We start from the raw sequence: 22,844 nt of genomic DNA on the forward strand, positions 1-22,844 counted from the left end.
ATTTTCAAGCGCAACTTACCCACTCTCTCTTAATAGCTTTATGTTCTACCGCTAAACGTTTTATGTTTTTTAACATGAGTTCACTAAGCTTACTAAACAGATTCATCACTCCGTGGTTGTTACGGTGAGAGCGTCATCACCTCCTGACTGCAGCAGTCAAGGGGCAGTGAGCAGTAGGCAGTAGTTGTGTGGGCGTGTGTCTGAGGGCGGCGGAAAGCTACAGTAGCAACACTGTTTCAACCAATAGCGGCGCGCGACAACCCCTCTCCCCCCCCCCCCAGCGCCCGCAACTGTTGCCTGTCGTAGCCGCCGCGTAGCCACCGCGTAGAGACACGGCTACACAGTGTCTACGCGGATGGGAGGGACGCACTCCCGCCACAGACCTCTTCATTTGTTACTTTGATGCGGAGACGCCCATTGTGTTGTGATACGATGTTGTTATTGATTACAATAAACTTACTAAAAATAAGATATATGTACTTTTACGAGTGCTTATGTCCGCTGTGTGATGTCACTGTAACAAACACGTCCACAAGCAGACAGACATAGAGAAGGTGACAGCGGCCGACACACGATCTACTGACACTATACACACATCGCCCAAAGTTCGTCAAAGCCCATCGTTATTGTTGTCATCATAACTTTTGTTTTAGTATTTTTGTAGAGTCCAATACGACAGGAAAAATACTTATACATATTAAGAATCCAAATTATATATTTACTAGCTTTTGCCCGCGATTTTAAATAAAAACTAAGTAAGTATAGTCTATGTGTTCTCTGTGCCACAATTCATCGAGATATGTTAAGCCGTCTTAGAGATAGGTTGTGACAAAAATCCATCCATCCAAACTATTGCATTTATTATACCTATTAGTATGAAGCATGATGATAAAAATAAAATCTTATCTCTTTTTAATTTGCTCTGGAAATTTTCTACTATTTTTACAATTGAAGAAAAGAAACTAATTTGCTTCCATCGCGATGTGCTCCGAGAAAAAATAAACTCTACAAGAAAGTGCTAACAGTTTAGCAATTACATCGGGAACAAGAAGCACTCGGGGCCATGCGGGGGAGGTGGGGGATGCCCGGGGGAGGGGACGAGGAGAAAGTCCGGGGGAGGAGATGGAGGGAACGGGACACGGACTATATTCAAATTGCGAACATTTCATTTTAACGCTTTGCGAAGATATGCCGCTACGATCCCACGGTGCTCCCGGTGAGGCCCGACTGCGCTCGCCTAAACGAAGTATCGATAAACGGTTTTCTACTTTATTCTCAATCTTTTTTCTACAATACTAAAGACTAACTTATCTTATGGACCATATAAAACTGAAAGTTCATAAGTTAGTTTGTTCGCTTCTGTGTATTGTCGTACGTCTGTTACGTCACGGCGACTGTCTCAACACTTTACTTATGTGAAAAGCAAATAAAGCATTAATGGATAAAGTAGTTTCTGTTTGTCCACTTTTGTAAGTGACGATACAAAAATGTGGATACCCATTAGATATTCCATGTTTGCTAATTTGTGTAAACATTTGAAATCAGTACAATAACCTGTTCGATTTTAAAACGATTCGTTCAAACAGAAAACATTAAATTCATCTCTGTTGGGAAGGAAATGTTAATATTAAACAATTACCTGATATTGTCATGAAAAAGTTTTTTTTTCATGCTATCTATAATATTTGAGACATTACAAAAAAAGCTAAGTTTGCCGTTGTACCTATGTGTTACAAAATAGTATAAAAATCTTGGTTATCGATAGCCGCGACGTATCGTGTCACATCACTATCTCCAAGTTGAGACGTTTGCGAAATGTGAACATTTCGCGAATTGATCTCCGCCTGAGGAATTCTCATTTGAGACGAGACCTCGCTGCCCCACTCCCCTCCCTCACTCCCCTCCCCCGCTCCGTGAACCGCGACCTCCCCCCCCCCCCCTCCCCCCGTCCCACGGCACAGACACACACCTGCCGCCGCTCGCCGCTCGCCGCAACATACTGTACACGCTCAGCACCAATAATATTAGCGTTACATTTTACTAGTTAAATACTTTTAGTTCGTAGATAACGTGTTACATATTTGTAACACGTTATCTACGAACACTTTCGTACAAAGAAACAGGATTACGCCAATGTCTAAACAATTGCTTAATTCATTCCTAATTGTTTAATGTTTAATTCCAAAAAAGAAGAGTTATCTGTAATTAGTATTCAATTCTATTTATCACTAAGTCAATGAGAAGTGCGACAAATATCGTTCTTCTTTCAGTCGCGCGCGTTACGTTAATTTTTACATCGTTAATATTACTAGTTAATTACTAACATCCTAATTAATACCAATACAGATATCGTCAACTGCAGTGGGGGGTGGCTAGCAGGAACAAAGCCGCCCCCCGACCCCCTGACCGCCGCCCGCGCAACCCGCCCCCCGATCGCTGACACCCTGTATAAGCGATCGCTATTAATTTCCGATACGCGCAGACATTCAGTTATACATTAATAATTACACGACCCCCGCGCCCCCCGCGCACCCCCCGCGCCCTCCGCCCGCTCGGAGGCCGCGCGTCGACTCTCATTGTAATTTAAATCGAATTCCCGGCGACAAGTAAATTGAAATATTTCAATTCGTCCTCCCCCTGCCCCCCTCCCAGCCCCCTCCCCCCGCAGCCCGCCAGCGCCTGCCTCGGCTCAATTGGAGTTTCATTTATGGTCGTTGTTATAATATATCGAGAGCAGAGCAGAGATGTTATAACATATATAATATCGGCGCGGAGTTGGGAAGGAAGTCGAGCGGCGACAATATGGCCGATGTATCACATCACTAGAACCGTGAACATTGAGGTAACTGACACTAGCCTGGATTGAAGAGATGTTCCATGACGTTTATTAAGTTCAGAGGAGTGTTACTGTCTATGGTACCTCCAATTTTGTGATAAATGTCTATGGTCGGTTCTTAGCCCTACGTAGCCCTACTTGTTGTTGCCAAAGTTTCGCACTGCTATCTACCTATACTATGTTGTTTTTGTTTGTTAATGAAAACATGTAGAACAATCATTGAAATTTATTTAGAATTATAATACAGCGGCAGAGATAAGATTCATCATGTCCGCGTGTCTGCTTGCGCCCGCGCATGCCAGTCTGAATTTTGCATTTATTCATATAAAAAAACAACAACCATATTTCGCTCTATATTCTTTTCCTTTGTATGTATACTATAGAGGTACATTTAATCGAAAGAACACACACATTATGTACGTGTCATTCTTACAGATAATGAATAACGACCGTACATTTTGTGTGTTGAACAGATGTGAGTGGTATTAATTGAGATGTTTTAACTTGATACGAGCGAAGCGAAGCGAAGCGCACTGATGACCTTTGTGTGTCATATAGAGTGTTATCACACGATCCATCTCGTCGCGTGAAAGCATTAATGAGTTTCTGTCACATAAATGCTCACACTGGTGGGACATACTTCGGGCGGCGGGCGGCGACGGGCGCGGCCGCTAGCGACCCGCCGATAGACCGCCGCCCGTCGCCCGCCGCCCGCCGCCAGCGAGAGCTGCGACAAAAGCGAACAATGGACACAAAAAGAGATCGCTAACAAACATAATTGTGTGTTTTTGTGCCACATTCAATAGCGCTTTGTAATACAAAAACTCGTTCTCCAAAAAGTCACCTTTATAAATTTGTGCGCTCGGCCAATAGCGGGCGGGGGGCGGCGAGTGCGCGCCGCCCATTGGCCCGCGCACTCTACACTTTATATAACCCGCGGATACAAGTGTAGTGCAGTGTAGCGGGTGCGGGGGGTCGCGCGGAGGGCGCGGGGGGCGGCGGGCGCGGCGGGAGCGGGACGGCTACACAGTGTCTACAGTGTGGCAGCGCGCCCGCCGCCCGCCGCCGCCCGGCTACAGTCGCAACAGGCCCGCTACAGTGGCAGCACGCTCGCAACACTCGCAACAGTTTCCGCCGCGTTACCACACCCGCGAGCTCGCGACGTCACCACAAGTGTCTTAGTCCGAGTCTGTAGTGTTGTGATGTGTAGGAGGCGCGTCTGATCTGTGTCGAGCGGACTCTGGTAGCGCTGAGGCGGTGAGGCGCGGTCTGTGCGGAGTGAGGCGCGATGGAGATGTCCCTGGGCAGCGGCGTGGACGTGTCGCAGCTGGTGCAGCACCCGGTGCTGGCCGCGCTGCCGCCCTTCTTCCTGCGCGCCTCAGAACGATACCAGGTACACTTATGACAATATTAACCTACAATTAACATTATGAAAGTTACATTGTACCTACAGTTGTGACGTCAAACTGTTACTTCGAGTATCATTTGCACTGAGTGAATACAGTACACGAAATATTTTGTAACTACGCAGGTGTGTAGTTGCATCTAAAATTATAATTCGCCGTGTTCTCGCAACTTAGGTAGAGCTTTATGAAGTACAAAGATGCTTTTTTTCCGATTCAAATCGGTTTTCCTTATTTTTTTTCCAAAAACAAAAGCGTTGGATAAATAAAGGAAAAATACAAGTGTATTTTTTGTTACAATCACCACATAACATCAGGTGAGAAAGTGCTAATGTATATCTCCATCTCACTATTTATTTCATTGGAAGAAATTAAACAAGTTCTATTGAACTTCAGCTGAAATATTATGAAGACAAAATTTGTTTCAGTTTGTTAAAAAATAACTTCATCAATTGAACAATTGTTATAAAAATTATGAAATAATTTTTAGCGTTACATTTATTTTGGCACATGAATATTAATTGAAATGAATTTGATTTATAAAATAATGAGAACAATATTATAACCAAGTACGTACAGTCGCGGAAATCCGCGGTGTTACACTTACAAAGAAAATTGTCTCGAGTAAATTCCACCCCTTTGTAATAACCAATTAAGTAGCAATGAGTTAAGCAAACGACGGGATGATAATAATAAAAAATTAGTCGTGTACCGTTAACCAACCTTTTTCCATACAGACACATTTACAAGCTGCGTCCTATTAGTTATTGTGTCGTTGTTTGTCTCAATGTGTTCAAACGACAAAAGCTTCTAAGATGAAACACCAACACATTCCCCGATTGTACTAACCTACTACACGGAGACATTAGTGAAATATTCAAAATTGTTATAACCTCAACTTATAATTGTTTACAACAAAAAAAATATGAACTTAGTTTAATTAAAAGTAATATTTTAGGGCGCTCATCCATCAATTATCATCGAATTAAAAAACAATTTTTAAATCTAATTTGATAAAAAGCTGTAAAGCTACACTTGGTTTGCCTTTAAAATCTGATAATACAGATATCACGTTTGTGAGAACCTTTTCCACAGCGCCGACGAAGATTCGACCTGAAAATTGAAAATTTATCAGTTATTATTTTTGATAATTTTTACAATAAAAAAAGATATAAACGACTAAGGACTTGTGTGGATAGCGTATACTCATTTCGCAAAGGCCGTTGACTTGACTTCATGTGCCCATATTTTACGCTTTTTTCAAAGCGAGCTTGTGTCCAAGATAAGTTACTTTGGCTACTTTAAATACAAATAATACTAAAATTAATAAAAATACTTAAATAAAATACAAAGAAAACTGCCGATACAAATGTAACTTGACGAAGAATTACAAATGCATCTTATTTAAGTAAAAGTTCCAACGTACGAAGAATTGTAACTTAACAAGAAGCTAAGTAAGATCTTATTAAAAATCATCATCATCATCAACTTATGTCCCACTTAGGTACGTAGAGTCGGCGCACCAGGTTTCCATCTACTATATCAATCTATCTTCCGTCATTTCAGTCGTCACTCTCCTTTTGATCATGTCACCTCTCACGCAATCCGTCCATCTCTTCCTAGGCCTACCTCTACCCCGTATCGTGCTAACGTTTTAAAACCATTTAACTCTCACTCATTATCATCACATTACGTCTCAATTAACATCAGAAAACTATAAAATGTTAAACTATTACTTCACTAAAACGACGACGATGTGAAAGTTATCTATACTATTACTAGCTTTTACCCGCGACTCGGTCCGCGCGGAATAAAAAAAAATAGAAAACGGGGTAAAAATTATCCTATGTCCTTCTCCTAGTTCTAAGCTACCTCCCCATCAATTTTCAGCTAAATCAGTTCGACCGATCTTGAGTTATAAATAGTATAACTAACACGACTTTCTTTTATACGAGTATATATAGATAGATATAGATTATAAAGAGCCAAGATTTAGTTGTTTGTTTGTTTGCACTAATTAGACTCCGAAACTACAGCCGATTTGAAAAATTATTTTATTGTTGGTAAGCTACACTATTCACGAGTGACGTAGCCTTTATTTATTACTAGATTTTTTAATTCCGCACGGAACAGTAGCGGGCAAATGCACTAGCATTAGAATACTAACTCAATAATATGACTTTCATCTCTGAGAATAAAGTTCTTTAAACTTAACGTAAGACTCACATTTCTTTTGTGCCTTTTTTAATATGTGTGATATCCTTATTAAATATATTACAAAATAACTTTAATGATTTATTTGAATAGCTTACTCCCCAATGTATTGTTACTATTGTAACATAATTACAGTATAACGATAGTTTGTGAGCAGTCAGCAAGGAAAGCGGTGTCGTGTTACATTTAGCGCGGATTGTTATCAAATAATGTAACGTGTTCTCGTCTATTGTAACACAATATTGTTACAATACACTTGAAGTGTAACACTGTAATTTCAATGTAACAAAGTAATTAGTGTGCAAAGAGCGCAGTTTGCAGTCGTAGGGTATCGGTTGCTCGTTGCGGAAGAGGTGCGCCGCCGTCGCATCGGTAATTTTGGTTATGAATTTTAATAATTCTAAACAAATACGTATTGCGGCATTATATATTATAGTTTTATGTTGTATTATTTTTTACGTAACAAGAGAAAGCATAAACTGATTTTTTCTATTAAATTATATTACTTCTTCTATTTTGTCTTTGGTGTGAAAAGGTTTTGCGGTTTATTTTTAATGTGTAAAGGAATTAAAGAATCTTTTGTTTTATTATTCTTGCAATACTTTAGAATGTATTTTTTTTACAAATATATGATTTAATGAAATCAGTTTGTTGGAAAATGATGAACGTCGTCAAAAAAGTGTTTTGTTTTATTTTTGTTGCAATGAGAGTTGTGTTTAGAGAGTAATGGCCGGCGGCGGCGGAAGTGGAACAAGATTACATAAAAACTTCTCTGCTTTTACTTTGTATATCCGTTGATTATAATTACTTAAATATCTATATGTCGTACACAATTTTCTTAAGAATGTTAAGCACTAGACACCAATGAAATTTCGACTTCTTTCAAGTTTCCTGTAGAGATATTAGGCCTTGAGTTACCCGGTAGACATTCATGTCACAATCTATTTACTAATATTATAAATGCGAATGATTTGATGTACGGAAGTATGGATATTTGTTAGCAGGTATCTCCTGAAAAGATGCAAGGAATCCAATGAAAATTGGTAAAGATGTAAAACACACAGGCTATCTACCTATGATCCAGGAAATGTGTAGGGTTCCCGCGGGATAAGTTTCATTTAGATGTTTTCTCGATATATTCTGCATCGGTTCAGCAAATGATATTGAAATTTGATATAAATATAGAATATAGTATCCAGTAACACTCGAGATACGTTTCCCTTATTTTTTAAAATTCCACGCAGATGAAGTCGCGTAAATAATTTAAAGATATTTTTCCGAAACTAGTGAAGTTCACTGACAAAGTGCTAGTTAGCTGGCATTCCATAGTCAGCCGCGGAGAATCCATGTCTGCTGGCGGTCGCTGACCAAACGGCTTTGATGTGACTTCCGGCGCTGGACTTTCTACATTTATATAACATAAACTTTGGATGTAACATACATCTGCGGTGAATATCGTACCTACTCTAGAAATTAGGTCTCTTGTGTTTTAAAGAACATGAATATCGTTGAAGACGGTTCGTACTTTGTTGTGTTGTATTGTAACATGTTGTTGGTGTTACAGCGGACGCCGAAGTGCGCGCGGTGCCGCAACCACGGCGTGGTGTCCGCGCTCAAGGGGCACAAACGCTACTGTCGCTGGCGGGACTGCGTCTGCGCCAAGTGCACGCTCATCGCGGAACGCCAGCGGGTCATGGCCGCGCAGGTAATTGCTACACAACTTCTGCCACTACTGATCTAGCAGATCGACTCTACCGCGGCAGCAGTCAGGAGTGACGTGGTGTTACATGTGCAGGTGGCGCTGCGGCGGCAGCAGGCGCAGGAGGAGAACGAGGCGCGCGAGCTGAACCTGCTTTATGGTGGCCCTCCGCCACCGCCCGCCGCGCCCGCCGCACCCCCCGGTGCACACCCGCACCACTACACAGACCTGCCCGACGACTCGCCAGGTAAGCAACAAGTACTAACTCTATCTTTTTATTCTGATGCTGCGGTGTCGTGGAACATAAGCGGTAATGAACAGTCTGCGTTGTTCGTACGACGGACGATGACCGGAAGGTTGTAATAAAGGACAGGCACAACATGTTAGGAACAACTGAAGCACCAACTGAACCACTGTGAGCGTGTTCATTTTTACAAAACTACGAGTAAGATTTCATAAACCGATTAGACTGAATATCCAACAACATCATCTATGTAAGTATATCATTCAGAACATGAAATAATGAACAATTAAAATCTGGAACAAAATTCCCTAGCATTTTGCTTCAGTTATTTCTCCGATGGCAGTGAAGTGGGCAATGTAATTAAAATCTAACGAGCGGTGAGGTCTGCTGTTTACATTGTACAGCCATCGCCCCCGGCACCCGGCACCCGGCACCCGGCGCCCGGCGCCCGGCACCCGGCACCCGGCGCCCTAACGCCACCAATCTCAAGTCAAAAGAGTAAAAAAAAGCTTTCTAATTTCTCCCTTCGATAAAAATCTATCAATTAATCGAGAACGGCGAAAGAACAAGGAAAATTTAGCTGTCGTTGTGTTTTTTTTGCAAACCGCATCCACTTCTCTGTACTCTGTCTTATTTGTTTAATATGAAGAAGTAATAATTCAAAGTAGTCATCATTAAAAAACAACCTAAAATCCTTTAATTTAAGATTTAACACAAAACCTTTACGGTTTTAATTTTCAATGCAAACAAAACGATTCGTGGAATTTGATACGTGACTGTCATCAGTCAGCTGTTTAAGTATTTATTAAGAAATCAAATAAACGTATTAGATACCTTATCATTTAAATACGTGTACGCCCGATAATGTTTACATTTATATTATTATTGAGTATTTAGTTTTAACATATTTTGCGGATCATTAAATATTGGTACATAAAAACATCAGCGTACACCATTGGTGCTCGTTGGCGTGCCTCTAAAAAGCATTGGAGAGGCGTTGGGCGCCTCGCGCCTTGCCTCTCGGAGGCATTGTCTGCCTCCGCTCGTCGCGCAGACCATTGCCTCGCTTGTTATAAAGTTTCGAGTCCGATCAGAATTCCGAGTCCAATTAATTTGTTCGTTTCGCGCCGCGTAAATAGCGACACTTGTGTCAGGTGTTGCTGCAGGATGTGCTGCAATCAATGTTTCTTCAACATACCTGCCTTTACTGTTTCTGCAGCGTTGCGCCGCCGTCGCTCAATAGAAGGAATTATACAAACGTTGTTAAATTGCACGTTTGTATACAAGTCGTGTTTGCCTTTATACAATTAAGTTTAGCGTCGAGCGAGTTTCTTAGCAAAAGTCTACATCGCGCGTAGACAAAGCGGCGTCTACTTACGGCATAAAGGTGTGGGCACAAACAAAACGAGTTGGCGCACAGAAAAAAGCTACAGAGTGCACAAGAGCGAGGCCGCGGCGTTGCCGTGAGCGTCACGCCCACGCCGCGCCTCGCCGCCTCGCCGCCGCGCCGCCGCGCCGCCGCCGCCGGGGCAACACTTGCTGCACGCCGACGACACGATATCAAACACATTTGTTTAACAAAGTCACAAATCTCAACGTCTAAATCCAAACATTCATAAAAACGCCTTTTGTTACGATTTTTTAGCCTACGTTTCAACAAGTTAACATTTGTTTATTCTGACTGTTTTGTTTCTATATGAAACGGACTGATATTGTATTTTGGCCAATTTGTTTGTCGTGTCGTGGTCGTGGTCGTGTCGTCGGTTGCGAGTGAGCCTCCGCTGGCTACAGTCGAGGCTGGGGCCGGGGCTGGGGCGCGGTAATTGCCGGCGCGCGGCCGCAGCGCAGGTTAATTCACAAGTTAAGACTGTAATACATTTAACCGACTAATGGGCGCTGCGCTCAATTAATTAAGAGAAAGCCCCCGCACTCGGGGAAATGTACAGACATTTTTTATTTCTTTGCTTTTCGGCTGTTTTTAACTTTTGAACGTGTTTAAGTTGAATGAGTCGTCGTCGCGGCGGAGTGACGCGGTTGCCGACCTCCCGTCAGCCTCACTGAGCACAAATGTTGTATCGATAGACCAGAACATTTACGATTTCGTGTCTCAACCAATTTATACTTTCTGTTTGAAGTCTTGTAGATTTGAATAAGGTAAAACGAGGACCAACTCACTAACTATAACGGTTAAATGGGAAAACGACAACGTTGTAATCAATGTCAACGTTGCCAATGTTTCGTTGCCAATTTAGCTCACTTCTACACTAAAAATATGAAGCTATCAAATTGAATCTGAACACATTGCGAGCGTGTCTTGTGTTGGTAATTGCCCAGAGCTGTAAGCTGACTGTTCAAATGGGTTTTCCGACACAAACGATGCAAACATCAATGTGTTAATAATTTTAATTACTGAATCACAGTTTTACTTTGCAAGGGAGCAACGTCAAGAGGTTTTTTCATAGCAATGCCAAGTGTCGCGTGTTGCGGGGTGCGGAGTGCGGGGTGCGGAGTGCGGGGCTCGGCGTTGAGTTGACACTCCGTTCCTAGGGCCTTGTACTCTCACTTTAATGTCGTAACGCAAGCGGATGGAGCCCCTTTGGTATAAAGAGTTGCCGCTGACGCCGACTGACGTCGCTGACGCTGTCTGACGCCGCATGACGTCTAACCGTCGCTTGACGGCGCGTCACGTCACCTCGCGTGTCCTCTCTCAGTTTTCCGTCACTCTATTAATTATTTACTTATAAGGGAAGTTTCAAAGCAGCGCCGAATCCTTTGGCTTCTTCTCACTTTTTACTTGCCGCGAATAGCATTCGAAAGCTTTATGTTGTGGTCTTTGATGAAACATCATGATGTCGCAATTGCTTCGTCGTTTTCATTCACTGTAATAAAAAAAGTTAAGTGATTAATTCGTAAATGTTATTTATTTAATACGTAATTCGTCGTAGCACCCATTTCGTAGCTCGTATCGTAGCAAGGCTCGTATTGACGTCTTCAGTCACATTATATTAGTGCACATAAAATGTGTCCCTCATTCGATATGAAGTGACACCGCCGCATTGTCGCCGACATTATTGCAAGAATGTGACCGCCCGCCCTCGCCTCGACGCGCTCCAAGTCATACACTGACACGGACTTAATAGTTAAAATAAGTAGGTATACATAAAGTAGCACGGCAGTATCTACAGAAGTGCGTAAAAAACATTTTACATTAATCCATTGAGCCTAGAAGTCGTAACAAACAAATATTCCTGCAGAAGCAGTGATAATATTACTTATATTACCTATAAATTCAAAAGTTTGGATGTATTGATGTATGTTGTTAGCACCTAAACTAAAAAAATTGGACCAGAGCTAGATTACAAAATTTATCGCCCAGTTACCTGGACTCTTTTTTTAATTCCACGCGAACAAATTTACGGGCAACAGCTAATGTGTCATATAACCGCTCGCTCCTATGTCTTGGGCGAGAGACTAGGAACAGATATTGTGTCGTGTTGGCACGCGGCCGTCGCTGTCGGGGTGGATATAGTGATAGTTTCCGCCGACATTCCACCACAACGACCCGCAAACGACCTGCTAACTCCACACTACTTATTGTATGCTCTCCCCGCTCCCAACTGGTTATGATCATTGCATTTAGTTTGCAGTTGTAACGGCGGACATTATGTGCTAACTGTGCAATGGCGGCAAACGTGTGCCAAAACATTTATTATGTCTCTCACAGAAAATGAGTACAACATGAGCTTGTAAAATTTGTTTTCATATGTTTGTGAAACATGTTATAAAACAATTTTAAAATTCAATTTGCTTACACAAATTAATTTGATGATTGTTCCGGTTGTTGTGTATGTTTCCGACATAAAGTGTGACTGTTGACTGACCGCATTGTGACGTCACCGGGTGTCGGCGGGGACGTTATTTAATATAATATCACTGTCTGTTAAATTGATGGCTTTGTTTATATCATGTGAGGGCTCGAGAGGGCGTGCGAGGGCTCGGGAGGGCTCGGGAGGGCTCGGGAGGGCTCGGGAGGGACAGCGCGCGGCGCGTGTCTTGCGGCTTGATCACTGCTCTCTGTGGCCACTTGTGACACTCGAATTAATTACATTTTACAATTCAATAACTAACATTAAATATTTTTTAATTAAAGTTTAACGTCAGATACATCGGCGAGTGACAATATCGTTACAAATTACTATACCCAAATAACAAATGCGGTTAACTTTGGTAAAATTCACCAAATAGATAGGACATTTTTGAGTGAAAAAACAATTTTTCATTATCAAACTAATGAAATAAACTAATTAAAACTTCCTAAGTGGAATATTATATCCCGTTCCGCATAAAATTATTTACAATAACAGGTAGGTAGCTTAACTTTACTGAACACTTCACGAGAAAAACCCATTCGCAATATTGACAAAGAATTCGTTTACAAATTATTTTAATACGTCTATTCGATGACGGAAACCTCTTCCATAGCAGACTACACTTGCACATGCAGCTAACAATGACAGGCAAAGACCCCGCGCTCGTACAGCCACCAGCCACCGGCCACCGGCCACCGGCCACCAGCCACCAGCCACCGGCCACCGGCCACCGGCCACCGGCCACCGGCCACCGGCCACCGGCCACCGGCCACCGGCCACCGGCCACCGGCCACCGGCCACCGGCCACCGGCCACCGGCCACCGGCCACCAGCCACCAGCCACCGGCCACCAGCCACCAGCCACTGCCTCAGCCATTACTACTTCTATTATATAAAATTCTCGTGTCACGGGCTTCGAACTTGAAGTCCTCCGAAACGGCTTGACCGATTCTCATGAAATTTTGTGAGCATATTCAGTAGGTCTGAGAATCGGCCAACATCTATTTTTCATAACCCCCTTTTAGTTTTTTTTTAACTGCGCGCGGACGGAGTCGCGGGCGGCAGCTAGTATTTTATTAAATTTCTGTAAACATTTTTGATCTGGTTCCTTTAAACATCTGAAGATCGAGTGCGCTTTCGAACCTCTTCAGCTATCTCATCTCTTTCCCTCGTATCAGGGATCGCTATTCGCGTCTCTCTCGCACGAATCCGATACCATTTATGTGTGAAGTGGGCTCTCGTGTATACGTCCGTCCCGCTCGCACTCGATGGCAAACATATCTGACATCTCGTGTCCACTTAAGGTCATCGTAGGATGCGACCTCACTTTTCATTGTATAAAAATGGTATAACGAAGTTCTCCCGCGAGCCGCGAGCCGAGACTCAATGGAATATTTGAAGGGTTGAGTTCATTCTATGAGATGCGATGAGATGCGAAACGTTTTTAGAATCATATTTCGAGTTTTAGTTTTTCTCTCGTTTAAAATTTAATTACCGAACGGCTAGAATATTTTTTCGTGTTGTTTTTTTCAGTAAATTTTTATGTCGGCTTTGGCTGAATTTTATTTTAATGTCGATCAAGTCTGTGCTTTCATTAAATTATTTTAACCTTAAAATTACGGTTTAAAACTTTAAAATATAAAGACGACAAGTCGGTATACTAGGCCAACTCGTAAATTAGTATCATTCAAAATACTTGTGAAAACAAATTGTTATTTTCAAAATAGGTACTCGAGTTACAATCACTACGGTCGAGTGGGGGGTGGGGGTTGGGGGATGGAGGTGAGTAACGAAGCTGAAGAGTTGTTTGGATCATTTTGATATAACGAGATGTTTCTAAACAAATTGTGCTTTTGTGTGTCTGCGAGTGCGAGCGCGAGAGCCAATTCAATACTTTTTATTCGACATTTGACCACAGTTTATTGAAATCACAAGGAAAACTCGACGTAACCCTGTTGATATAATTTAAATCGGAAACTTGTCATTCGATTATAAACTTTAACATGTGGGTGTAAAATTGAAAATGGTTTGTAATTTGTGTTGTTAATTTTGTTAATGTGAGCATTGAATTTGTAGTCGTGTCACGTAGGACATAAGGTATGTTATAGTTTGTGTGGTCGTGTGTTTACGTGGAGAGCTCTCGTGGCAGTCGGGCGGGCGCCGGGTGCGGACGAGGTAATGGCTCTGTAATCGAGGCGGTACTCGATGTTGAGATCTGCGTTTGATATGTGTTACGAGGAGATACAGATGATGCTGACAGACCATCGTGTGACCAACGCACTAAGAGATAACTATTGCTTAAAGCAGCTGACAGTCTCAGCAGTTGGCATCATTAGTAAAATGCCTTGAGAGCGTGTCCAATTGTGCAAGCTTTTTAACACGTTCCCGAACCGTAAAAAGACAACGTTGTAGATGTGTCATCCAGTTTCAGTTTGTTTGATTTCCCCTTTGTATTGTGGAAAGTGATACATATCGGCACTCGGCGCTGGGTATTGGAGCCGCGGAGTAACGCGAGCCTCAGTCTTGTAAGATTTCTCAGATTTTTATTAAAAAGGCGAGAGCGCGAGTGCGCGGGGATTTTTTATTGGAATTGATTAGTTGCGGTGTCGAGTGACGAGAAGACCCGCCGCTGCGGCCGCCGGAGGCCGGGGTTGCGATGTTGTCTCCGCACCTACACTACGTTTCCCTCACTCAAAAATAAATAACGCTCGTAACTTACACGGTTATCCGACTTTCTTTCCTTACTTACTAGTACTTATCTAATTGTACTACGCGTAGTGTACCGCCACTGCAGGGAACCGCAAACGCTGACATGCCCGGCGCGGCGACCGCTTGTCATTAACGGCTTAGCGTTTGAACATCTAATAATCTATGTGTGTCCTCACATGAGAATGTTAGACAAAGAAGACTGTTGTCGACTTGAAATATGGTTGTGTGAAAATTAATAATTGCGTTTTGTAATGGTAAGGCCGAGCCTAGAACTGAAGTAAGAATAAACCCCTTGGCCGACAGAACAGCGGTGCGGGGCTCTTTGTCCGACTATAGAGCCAATCTACTGAACAATTGCACGTCATACAATGTTGATCAGAACAAAAGGTCGTGTTCTATGAGCGCGGGCGGACGCGTGGATAGACTACAAATAAATAAATTAATAACAAGTCGGTGCTCCCCCTCCCCCCCCCCCGCTGTCCCCTCCCCTGCCCGCTCCACTCCCCAGTTCGCTCCAAATTAATTTGTTTGCTCCGCTAATCCCTTCCAATAGATCAATGAGTGGGTTCAAAAATTAATATAACGTCGCTGCGGCACGCACCGCCCGACAACCCTACTGCTGCTGATGCTGATGCTGCTGCCGACACCTATTATTTAGTAATCGATCTGACAACCGATCTGTGACCATATTTCAAAAGCTGTAAAGTTTAAATTCAATTAAAGCCTCATTTTAAACTCTGCGTAGCGCCGTAACTTTAAATCGACGGGTGGTAACAATAAAACCAATTGTTGGCCTATTTCATTATTGAATTAATTCGGTCCGCTTTGAGAGTTAATGTGGAGTGAATAGTGTCGAGTTTCGAGTGCAGTGGAAACGCAGCGAGGTACAAGTTGTGAGCTGTGAGTTGTGAGTTGAGAGCGCGGGGTTACGCATTCGATTGAAGAATTAGTATTCTATTGCAATGCAATCATTCGACCCCTGACTCACAACACAGGGCTGTCACTAGATAATAAAATTTATTGCTTTGGAAATAAATTTAATAAAAATCTATTTAATCCATTTTAAGTAGATCTTCATAACTAAAAGGTTAATATTAGTTATCATTTCTGAAAATAGGAGCAAAAAGCATTTTGACAAAGTATTTTGGTATTTTCTTGTTATTATTATTTTTATACCTCTGAATGTTACATCACTTCGGTACTAAAAACTCACAAATAAATTCTACTTCTGTTTTTGCTCATTTGTAACTCATCTATTATTTTCAACCTGTTAATAGCTTTCTTTTAAGTTCAGTGGTATCATCAAAAATCTCTCCGCATTGAGCTTTTGTTTAGAGTTTTAATTTTTCAAATAGTAACCATCAATGTCTCCTAAATATCTCTTGTTCACAGTTTATAATTTAAAGTCAGAGATATTAAATTCATACGACAATAATATTTAAACACTCCAATTAAGTACAAAAGGTACTACATGATATAAATATACGAGTATTTTGTTGTTTGGTAATTTGTCAACCCTGTTGTATTGTCGACTGTGGGTGCTGGGTGCGAATGTCTGAGGCGAGTGCGTTTAGCGCGGGGCGGGGGGGAGGGGGGGGAGGGGGCGCTATTGTCCGCGGTGCGGGGGACGTGCGGGGGAGGGGAGCAACACACGCGCCGCGCCGCGGCTTTGTCCGCGTTGTAATCAACTTTGCTAAATATCTTGCGACCCCGCTGCATTCGTGGGGGGGCTGCATTCACCTATTGTAATTTTGTTTATGTTCATCTAATAATAAGTACGTATTATTGCGTACAATTAAAATAACAATAGAAACGTATGATTACCCAATAGAGGTCCTCCGTTCACGTTGCTCTTATTACTGAATAAGTGGTTTTCAGAGTTACAATAATATTTTTATTATGTTTATATCAGCGTTTATTCTCTCTGCCTTCCTCTCTTGTCACTGACCAATGCCAGCGAATGCACAACTGCAATAAAAAACAAAACTGTTCTAATGGTTACCTTTGTTTCTGTTGTTGTTTTTTGTTATTCGATGACGCGCTGCAGCGGACATCAAACGCGGCAAAACAATCTGTACTCAATTGAACACAAAAAAGTACAGAGGGCGCTCCGCTCAGAGAGGAGTTTTGGCAGCAAAGCACTGGGAGCGGAGATTGGAGTTTGGAGGACCTGGGCCGGACTAAGGACGCTCTTGTTGCTTCTCTTTTTGTTGTGCTTTTGCAGTCGCCATGCTCCTAGTTCACTTCTTTTGCTACTAGTACATTCATGTAACGCGTTCATTTTGGTCGTTTACGTGCATGCTCATATTTGTCTCTAAGTGTAATCGAATGCTGGTAAATCTGTTACCTAATGTCATATCAAAAATAGTCTCTCTTCGTTCATTGCGATCAATTTTTTACAACTATTATAAACGTTGAGATCTCGTTACCAGGAAAAGAATTCAATAGCCGCCCCGGGAGTGTAATTATCGCGAAGAGGGCGCGGGTGAGCGCGAGAGGGCGCGCGGGAGGGTGGGGGGGGGTCTTTGTATCGCGTAAATAACCGGCTCGTTTGTAGCCACAGTTAAATAGCAAAGCGTCGGCTAATTAGCCGTTAACTGCCCCTCGCCCGTTCACTTATAATTAAGAGTTTTATCGTGCCGCCGCCACTCCACCTCCTCCTGTACTCCGCTGCACCTCCTCCTCCCTCCTCCCCGCCACATTCCGCTCCACTCCGCTTGTGTCCGCGCAGAGATTTGTTTTTGTTTTTCTCGAGTGCTTCCATATTTTTAATTAAATTGTTTATTAATTATCCTCCAACCGTTCCTACTTCCTATACTTTTTGTTCGTAGCACGTTCATAATTATTCACTTTGTTGGTTTACGTTATAAACTGTAAGAGTCTTTGAGTTGGTATATTTCTGACGAGTTTCACAAAAGTTAAATGTTCTGACATAAAACCTTGTCGTTTTCTATTTGCGAACGCCCGCCATCCGGCGGCGTCGCGCGGCGGTGCCTGGCCCGAGTCACTGTTGCGTTGCGCAAACACTGAGTGAACGTCTCTAAAGTTATTTAAGAACCGAGAACAAGTTTTCAATGTAGAAAATTGTATTAACATAATAAACGTTTTGTCGTATTTAATGGTTACTATCTAGTTACAACTATATAATCATACGTACATGTTCGTATACTTTACAAGTCGGCCCGTCGATAGAGAGATCAAGAAATAGCCCAAACATCTTTTCTGAACCTAACAAAGATATTTCGAGATAGGTAATTAAGTAGCTTCGGCTGAACGAGTTGTTTAGTGTAACACAATGGCAGCAGAGGGCGCCTTCAGCTGCAGGACACACTATATCTCCCGCACAAAGCGACGACACACCGCGACACGGTGACACTGCGGGCAGCGCCGGGCGCCGGCATTGTGTTGCAGATTTATTGCACCTCCCCCTGCCCTCCTTCTTTCACCTCCCACAGTGTGTGTGTGGCTACTGCCTACACGACACAGTGCTGACCTCCGCACACCTCCCCCGCAAGCTCACCTCTCCTCACTATAATGACAAACATTACGTGACGTGTTGTCACCTTTTTCTTTATATTTATTCAAATGTCACAAATTAATCATCAAACTGTATTAGATACACTAATCTCATGACTGACTCTCTGAAGTCAAACAACTCTCAGTTTAGACAATTTAGGGACAGCGGCAGCTTTAGATCTTATTGCTGTTGTGTCCGTGACAGACAATGTTAAAAGATGTGGTATGTTTGTATGTTGAAAATACTTTTTTGTATACGTATTTGTAGATATATGTATTAAATTTTATTTGAATCCCTTCACAAGTTACACAGAATGAGCTAATAAACGCAGTATTTGTCACCATTCAAGAAGAAACACCAAGTTAATATTGCATGTTCTCACAAAACACACGGATAACCATTACAAAGTGGAATCGCTTCAAGTTTCAATAGATTTTTCTCCAACCAAACTTTTGAAGCTTTTGTATTGAAAGCGACGACGAAAAGAACCCGATTCAACTAACAAGAATCTGTTTAAAAGACGCTGTATTTAAACATTATTGCTAAGAAATAAAATAAAACACAGGAATCTTAAAAGGTTCTTATTATTGTTGAGACCGCGACCAAATAAACTCTACGTTTTTATACGCAACCGCACACACACACACACACAGCCCGGCACAGTGCCCGCCCCCCGCTACACCCCCCGCACCCCCCGCACAATGCAAACGAAAACTTCATTAAAATAATACTCTTTTCTATTTATTCAGTTAACAATACTGATTTAATGTTCGTGCGGAGGAAATGCTGGCCATTTTGAATGTAATTGTATGGAGGGAGTGAGCGAGACGCAACACGTTGTATTATATTTGTATGGCGGCACATCTGCCCGCTTTGTATTATGTTTATATTAATATAATTGTGCACCGCTCTCAACATGGCCGCTTTTTAATAATCAAATAAACATACATTTGTTTTTTTATTCTAGTGTTCAGTCAATGAATGGACTCTGTATAGAGTCATTGTAGTGTAAGAGATGACGCGACGTTAACATGACCGTACTTATACATCAAACTTGTTTGTTTGTTTGTGCGGAGGATATCTAAAATATCGCGTATCTCGCTTATTTATACAGAAGTATACGATATGACATATAGAGAATTGAGTATTTTACGTTAAAGAGAGTGGTCTTTAAATGGAGAGAAATAAATGTCATAATAATATTGTGAGTTTTATTTCTGTTGATTTCGATGTCATAACCAATCGTCGATGGTATTGTTTAATCGAGCGATAATTTCCGCACAGACAATGTCCAGCAATCAGCTATTGCAAGCGCATTACTCGCCGATATAACTCATGCACGGACACCGACACACCGCCATGCCGACAGGCTGACACCGACACGCCGACAGGCCAGCGTACAATGCGGCCTCGTCCACGTCGCTGACAGCACATTATATGGCCCTACGTTGTTGTCATTATTATGATAATGATTTACATGTGCAGTACTTAATTAATAAGTTGAATTGTTTGAATACATCGTCACTTCTGTTTAATGAGAGTTTCAAGAGACAAGGAGAATTGAGTTCACAATTATGTGCAAGAGACGGAACATTTTGAAGTGCATTTGAAGTGAATATCTCTTATTATACATATCGTAGATTATGCAATAGGATAGGTATATTCACTATTTCTTACTAAAGTAAGCTTTCTCCTTCATATGCTTCTTGGCTTCTGAGAACGTTAAACTTTTGTAACCTCTACATTACAAACTATACATTAGAGGACAGCGTCCATTGAACTCACTGATAAGTTAGTGTATCCTGAAGACACAGTCAGTGGTGGTAGTATTGCCCAGCGCCCCCACAACCACGTGCGCCGGTCGCGCCGGCTGCCAGCTAAAGGCTACAAGTGCTTCGGCTTCATTTCATAAGATCGATTGCACACGTGAGGCTGTAGCGGCGGGGCGAGGGGACGAGGCTGAAACAACAATAAGTTTGGCCATTAAATTCTCACAAGCGACTGAAAACGCCGCGCTTTCTAATTGCTCGGAGCACAATGAGTGGCGCCCCCGCCCCCGCCCCCGTGTTGCGCGCCTCCCCCGCACCCCCTCCCCCGGGAGACATGTACAGTAAAACAATCGCTATCGATACTCTAACTCACGTAGTGAATTACAGCATTCGGAAATAAATCATTATAAGAAAATATTGTTTCTATCTAAATAAATATATATTTAAGAAATGCTACATTTTATATTTGAATCTTTTTGTTTATAGAAGGTTATTAATACTGGGTAATACATGTCTTAGCCATCCTGCTACCGTGTTATTATTTCTAGTTGTAATGTTTTTTTATTTTATTTTGCCAACAGTTCAGAAGCGCGCGCGGCTGTCGGAGCACTTCAGCCCGCCACCCGCCGCGCGCAGCCCCCGCGATCAGCACACGCCAGCGCCCGCAACCCCGCCACCCCCGCACTCGCCCTCGCCATGCCCCTCTCCCGCACCCTCCGAGCGTGACCTCGACGTGGAGGACGAGCTCGAGGAGCAGCCGGAGAGCTCGCTCACCCCGGAGAACCTCTCCATGAAGGGGCGCGACGACGACACGCGCGTCAAGCGCGAGCAAGACGACAAGTGGGACGCACCGGAGGTCGCGTACGGCTACCGACCGCGGCGGACCTCGCCGGGCGCGGTGGTTCCGGGGGGTGCGCCGAACGAGGATGGCGGCGGCGGGCACAAGTCGCCAGTGGACGTACTGCTGAAGGTATTCCCGCGCCGCAGCCGACACGAAGTGGAGGGCGTGCTGGCGCGCTGCCGCGGCGACGTGCTGGCAGCCATGGAGGCGCTGTTGGGCGAGCCGGGGGCGGAGGCGCCTTGCGCCGGCTTCCCGCCCAAGTCCGCCTTCTCCCCGCTGCCCGGGCAGGGGTTCAAGTTCTCTCCGTCGCGGCGGTTTCTGACGCCGCCGTACAGCGGCACCGGTTACCTGCCAGCCGTGCTACGCCCGCCGGACTACCTGACACCCTTCCTGCCGCCCGCCGAGCTGTACGCGCGCGGTCCGCCGCCCTCGCCCTCGCCGGGCACCTCGCCCGCCTCCGCCTCCGACCACACCAACACCGACGGCTTCTCCGACTAGCTCGGCCCGCCTCCGGCCCCGCGCTACCTGCCTAGTGTGCGCTGTTCTCACTGTTGAATCTCATTTGAGCAACGTGGACATAAGTAACGTGGTGTCGTAGTGAAGTAAAAAACGTTCGACATATACACTTAAACAAGTAAAAGTATATAAAAAAAAATAGTGAAAAACCGTTTGTATAGTTACATAGCGTAGTGATATTAAGTCGTAGATTTGAATTATTTTAGCGACAAATGTAAATATACATAAATACATAATGATATTCCCAGTGGAATGCTTCGCTTTGTAAATAATGCAGACAGACTACAGATACATAAATGATAGGATAGATAGGTACATACATATTATATTATGATACGAGGAACTAGTGAGAACATAAACAAGAACTATATTATGTGTTGATGACATTTGATGTATTAGAACCTATCTAATATGTAGTGTGACGCAGCAGTTCTCTCTGTGTATGTAAATATTATATAGTAGTCATACAAAGATATACAAATTCATTCGTTATATAAGTTTGCTTTATGGTAAAAAATTAAATAAATGAGAATAATGTATGTGAAAAATGTGTTATTTTTGTTTTATCTTTGGTTTGTGTTAAGTCATGTGTATGTAGTATATATGTGTTATACTACCAAGTGCTACTAGAACATTAGCTGGTAACAAAGTGGTCGTGGTCGTGGTCGTGGTCGTGGTCGTTGTCGGTGCGCGGTGTTTCGCCACTCTATCGTCTCGGCGTCTCACTGTTCACTGTTCACTGTTTGTATAGAGCGGTGCCGCGACTCGATCGAGAAAAAAATAAATACAAATATCAAAACATACAAGTCTTTTAGTTGAAATTCCTTTCACTCTGAACCCACCACAAGTATACATCCCGAACCATAGCTTAGTAGTGAGTCTTGAGCGCCACTTTCACGTCACGCTGTCACGTTGACTGCCCCGAATACTTCATGGCGACGGTCACGTCGAGCCTCGCACGATTGTGGAGCGGCTGTAACGTGACTATGGCTCGGGGCGAGCGTGTGTCGTATGAATGTTGTCACGCTGTCCACTCGGCGGGTACAAGTGACTGCAATGTCACGTTCAGCTACTGAATGAATAGTTGTTGGAACTGGTGGTTGAATGAAAATCATCGGAGAGTGTCATGAAGTCAAAAATCTCTGCCAAATCGAATATACGTCAAGAGATAACCGATTAAGGGCGGAATTGACCAAACAGGGGTAAATTTATACATATTTACTGCTAG

General features: G+C 43.0%; 1 protein-coding gene across 1 annotated transcript; it reads left to right on the plus strand.

Annotated features, from left to right (window-relative positions):
- Positions 1–3,927: 3,927 nt before the first annotated feature.
- On the plus strand, positions 3,928–21,598 carry LOC106715938 (doublesex- and mab-3-related transcription factor A2). The gene is made up of 4 exons (XM_045684151.1): positions 3,928–4,229; positions 8,018–8,158; positions 8,249–8,399; positions 20,841–21,598. Exons 1-4 carry the CDS (start codon positions 4,125–4,127, stop codon positions 21,596–21,598), a joined length of 1,155 nt encoding a protein of 384 aa, XP_045540107.1. The 5' UTR covers positions 3,928–4,124.
- Positions 21,599–22,844: the final 1,246 nt, after the last annotated feature.

The sequence above is a fragment of the Papilio machaon genome, chromosome 25 (assembly GCF_912999745.1).
Source record: "Papilio machaon chromosome 25, ilPapMach1.1, whole genome shotgun sequence".
NCBI lineage: Eukaryota > Metazoa > Arthropoda > Insecta > Lepidoptera > Papilionidae > Papilio > Papilio machaon.